Source organism: Otolemur garnettii, unplaced genomic scaffold, assembly GCF_000181295.1.
Source record: "Otolemur garnettii isolate 467f Iridium unplaced genomic scaffold, OtoGar3 scaffold00140, whole genome shotgun sequence".
Classification (NCBI taxonomy): Eukaryota; Metazoa; Chordata; class Mammalia; order Primates; family Galagidae; genus Otolemur; species Otolemur garnettii.
In genome coordinates this window covers 2278017-2282578 of record NW_003852535.1, presented here as the reverse complement: position 1 = coordinate 2282578, position 4562 = coordinate 2278017, and the positions used below count along the sequence as shown (strand labels likewise).

General features: G+C 51.3%; 1 protein-coding gene across 2 annotated transcripts in view; it reads right to left on the bottom strand.

Annotated features, from left to right (window-relative positions):
* The window catches only part of FRMD8 (FERM domain containing 8), a 24404-nt gene extending 21084 nt beyond the window's left edge, over positions 1-3320 (bottom strand). The window contains exons 1-2 of one of the 2 annotated variants that reach the window (XM_023518484.1): positions 3142-3320; positions 2787-2871 (exon numbers count right to left, since the gene is read on the bottom strand). In XM_023518484.1, the coding sequence (XP_023374252.1) occupies positions 2787-2871 (85 nt within the window). In that variant the 5' untranslated portion in view covers positions 3142-3320. The remainder of the gene's footprint in view (positions 1-2786; positions 2872-3141) is intronic. The other variant, XM_003798649.3, reaches the window with a different exon arrangement.
* Between the last annotated feature and the right edge of the window lie 1242 nt (positions 3321-4562).

The following is a 4562-nucleotide window of genomic DNA, read 5'->3' as shown; positions in this document are numbered from 1 at the left end:
AAAAAACTAAAGAAAAAAAAAAAAAGAGAGAGAGAATCACTTGAGCCCAGGAGTCTGAGGTTGCTGTGAGCTATGATGACACAGCACTCTATCAGGGGCAACAAAAGTGAGACTCTATCTCAAAAAAAAAAAAGAAATGCTATCACTTAGGACTTTGAGACACTCAAACCACCCAGAAACCCAGCAACTCTGGCCCAGAAACCAGCCTCACTCTAATCCCCAAGGTTCAAATTAGGGCAGGCCATCATCGCCCCCCTCCCAACTCCCATGGCAGCCCAGGGACTCTGCTGTGCTTCTGCCCTGAATGAGAACATTCCACAGGTGGGGAACTGAGGTAGAAATAGGCTGAATCCATCCTGAGGTTATAGCAGTTACCTTATCAGGGTGTAGGGGTAGCTGGTCTCTGTGTCTCTCTGGCCCACGCTAAGGAACAGAGGATTACTTAGGTCACCCCAGATTAAAGAAAATTCCAAGTCTTGGCTTCCTTAGGATTCTCCAAGATTTAGGAGTCAATATTGGGACCTTTCAGACAGCTGTAAGCAGGCTAGGGAAGCACAACCTCAACAACTGAGCATTTCCTTGTGACAACCTGTGGGCATTCCATTTGGAGCCCAGAGCCAAAAGGAGAGTCTTGGAAGAGTAGGCAGATTCAAATCCCCACACCTGGAACCACCAGCCTGGTGAAGGAACACTGAACTTGGAGGCCCACACAATCGGATTCCATTCTCTGTCTGGTCCCTGGCTAGCCAGTTGATTTCAACAAGTCAGCTTGAGTAACAGCTGCCTCATCTGTAAAAGCAGAGCTGATACCCCTGCCTCACAGAGTGGCTATGAATCTAAGGAGGTGAAGCCTATGACAGGGAAGGTCACAGTTTATTCCGAATACAAGTGAAGGTGTTTCACAAACCCCTAGTCTGTTTTGCCCCAACAGCTACTCTGAGAGACATCACACCCAGGAGGGGGAGGTTCAAATCCACCTCTCAGGCAGGGAAAATTGGGGCACTGAAGGCTCATATAATGTGATCACCCGGAGGGCTTCAATAGCTTGTAACTTAACCTCTATAGGGCCTAATTTCCTCCCTAGAAAACAAAGAATGACCTGTTTTCAAAAGACTGTTTGTGAGAAAGGAATGGAACAAAGAAAGTGAAGATATCACTTTTTTTTCCCTGAGACAATTTCAAGCTGTCCTCCTGGGTAGCCCTGGGTAGAGTGCCGTGGTGTCATAGCTCAGAGAAACATTCAACTTGGGCTTGAGTGATCCTCTTACCTCAGTTTTTCTTTTTTCTTGAGACAGAGCCTCAAGCTATCCCCCTGGGTAGAGTGCTGTGGTATCATAGCTCACAGCAACCTCCAACTCCTGGGCTCAAGTGAGTCTCCTGCCTCAGCCTTACAAGTAGCTGGGACCATAGGTGCCCATCACAACGCCCGGCTATTTTTTTTGTTGTTGCAGCCATCATTGTTGTTTTGGTGGACCTGGGCTGGATTCGAACCCGCCACCTTAGGTGTATGTGGCTGGCGCCTTAGCCACTTGAGCCACAGGGGCCAAGCTGAGTTTTTCTATTTTTAGTAGTAGTAGTATTTTTAGTAGTAGTAGTTTTTCTATTTTTGCTCAGGCTGGTCTTGAACTTGTGACTTCAAGCAATCCACCCACCTCAGCTTTCCTCAGTGCTAAGATAGCTTTTCTTTTTTAGGGGACAGAGTCTCACTCAGTTGCCCTGGAGTTGAATGCCATAGTGTCATAGCTTACAGCAACCTCAAACTCTTGGGCTCAAACAATTCTCTTGCCTCAGCCTCCCAAGTAGCTGGGAGTATAGGTGCCTACCACAATACTCGGCTATTTTTTTGAGACAGGGCCTGACTTTTGGTCAGGCTGGTCTCAAACTCCTGAGCTCAGGCAATCCACCTGCCTCGGCCTCCCAAAGTGCTAGGATTACAGGGATGAGCCACTGTGAAGATGTCACTTTTCCTTTTTTTTTTTTTTTTTGAGGCAGAGTCTCACTATGCTGCCCTCAGTAGAGTGCCGTGGTGTCACAGCTCTCAGCAACCTCAAACTCTTGGGCTTAAACAATTCTCTTGCCTCAGCCTCCCAAGTAGCTGTGACTACAGGTGTCCACCACAACACCCACCTATATTTTTGTTGCAGTTGTCACTGTTGATTTTAGCTAGCCCAGGCCATATTCAAACCCTACTGCCTCGGTGTATGTGACCGGCACCCTACCCACTGAGCTAAGGGTGCCACTGAAGGTGTCACTTTTCATTCATGTGATCATATTTGAATTTCACAGCTATATGAAATCCCCATTTTATTTTAATTTTGAGACAGAGCCTCAAGCTGTTGCCCTGGGTAGAGTGCTGTGGCGTCATAGCTCACAGCAACCTTCACCTCTTGGGCTCAAGCAATTCTCTTGCCTTGGTTTTTCTATTTTTAGTAGAGATGGGGTCTTGCTTTTGCTCAGGCTGCTCTCGAACTGATGACTTCAAACTATCCACCCACCTTGACCTCTCAGAGTGCTAGGATAACACGCGTGAGCCACCATGCATGGCTGAAATACCCATTTTATAAATAAGGAGAGTGAGATTTAAGAAGACTCCACTTGGCCACTAAGCTAGCGACAGAGCCAGGTGCTCTGACTCACTTCGGTGAGTTTCCCATATCTTAATGTACCTTATTTCTTAAAGTATATGTAAGATTATCTTTAACGAAAAAGAATAAAAACCAGAGCCACTTGCCCGAGGATGGAGTCCCAAAAGGGTTAGAGGGTAAGAGAGGCCGACAGGGACCCACCTCGGGCTCCCACGGAGGACACGCTGCTTCGATGGGACCGCTCTGCGGGTCCGGGCTGTCCGGCATTGCCTTCTGTCCCATCCATCTGCAAAGGAAAAGAGAAACAGCAGTTACTGGGGGTCCAGGGATGAGGAGGTGGGGGTCTCCACAAGCTCTCAAAGATTAAGGGAAGGGGTCCCGGGTTGGGTCTGCAAGGCTAAAGAGCCCTGCAAGGTGGGACCAAGTGTGCAGACTTGGGTGGGGTGTCCCTCGGCCGACTCGAGGTCAGAGCTGGTGGGAGGGGTCAGGGCTGTGACTGTCAATAACCGAGGTCCAACCTCTACTCTCCGGGATGCCCAGGCAGAGCAAGGCTCACCCCTATCCGCGGGCGGGGGTCAGGGCAAGGCGTCGCTGGGCTGTCACCTCGTAGAGACGTAGCCGCCTCAGCCAAGGTTCTGTCTCCGGCTCCTAGCTCCGGTCTCGGCCCTGCCGCGAGCGGGCCACCGCTGGGACTCCAGCTCCCGCTAGGAATCCAGGGCTGGGGCTGCGACGCGGAAGCTGCGGCCGGAGGACGCGCGGCACGCAGGACTCCGCCCCCCTGCCCACGGCAGCCAATCTGATGGCGGGGCTGCCGCGCACGCGCCCTGCCGGTCTCCGCGGGCTCTCACAGCTCCCGCCGGCTCGCACATGCCCAGACGATGTGGGCAAGTACCTTGCGTGTCTGGCCACGGTGTCACGAAACAGCCCTTCCCCTACAACCCGAGTGATTGGGGAAGTTGCCCCTCACTCCGGCGCCGGCCATTGGCCTTAATAGGATGTGGCGGAGATTCAAGAAAATCCGGACAGGGACACTATTTTTTTTTGGTAGAGACAGTCTCACTTTGTTGCCCTTGGTAGAGTGCCATGGCGTCACACAGCTCACAGCAACCTGCAACTCCTGGGCTTAAGTGATTCTTTTGCCTCAGCCTCCCGAGTAGCTGGGAATACAGGTACCCACCACAACGCCCGGCTATTTTTGTTGTTGTTGTTGCAATTTGGCCGGGTTTGAGTTTGAACCCGCCACCCTCGGTATATGGGGCGGCTCCCTACTCACTGAGCCACAGGCGCCGCCTTTGGGCCAGGCTTGGGAACTGGAGACGCTTTCTGGGACGTGTCAAGGAGTCAAACTGCTTGGGCACGGCGGCCTGTACTGCAGCGTCCCCCTGTCTGTGAAGGGCGATGGCCTTTGTACTGTGGTCAGGAGACTGTCCTGGCCCTCCTAACTCGTATTGGACAAGTCCCTTACTCTCTAGGCCTCAGTTTCCACATATGTAAAATGAGGAGGTTAGACTCGATGACTTCTAAGGACTCATACATCTATGTCAGAAACCCAGGCCAGGTGCACTTTTTCCAGGGAGCAGTTGCGATCCCTCGCTATCTTAAACACACAGCTCTGAGACCTCGAGGTTATTCTTAGGCTGGGAAAAGATGTTGGGGCACTGAAGAGGCAAGTGTGAAACCATTTATCCCCAGGACCATGTGACCAATATATCCTGGCAATGCCAGCATGTATGTACCTGAGGTGTGGACCTCAGGGAGAAAAATAGATCCACTGGGCACCTTCCAGAGCCAGAGGAAGCAGAAACTGTTCCAAATGGCAATCTGGAACAGAGCAGTGAGTTCAGCTTACCCTAATACGCTGGGATTGGAAAGCAGCTCTGACTCCTGGCCTAGTCTAATCAATATTTGGACCAGCTCTTTGCCTGCCCCTCCAGGACTCCACACCACCTGCAACAGAGCCCATTACAACATGTGGGT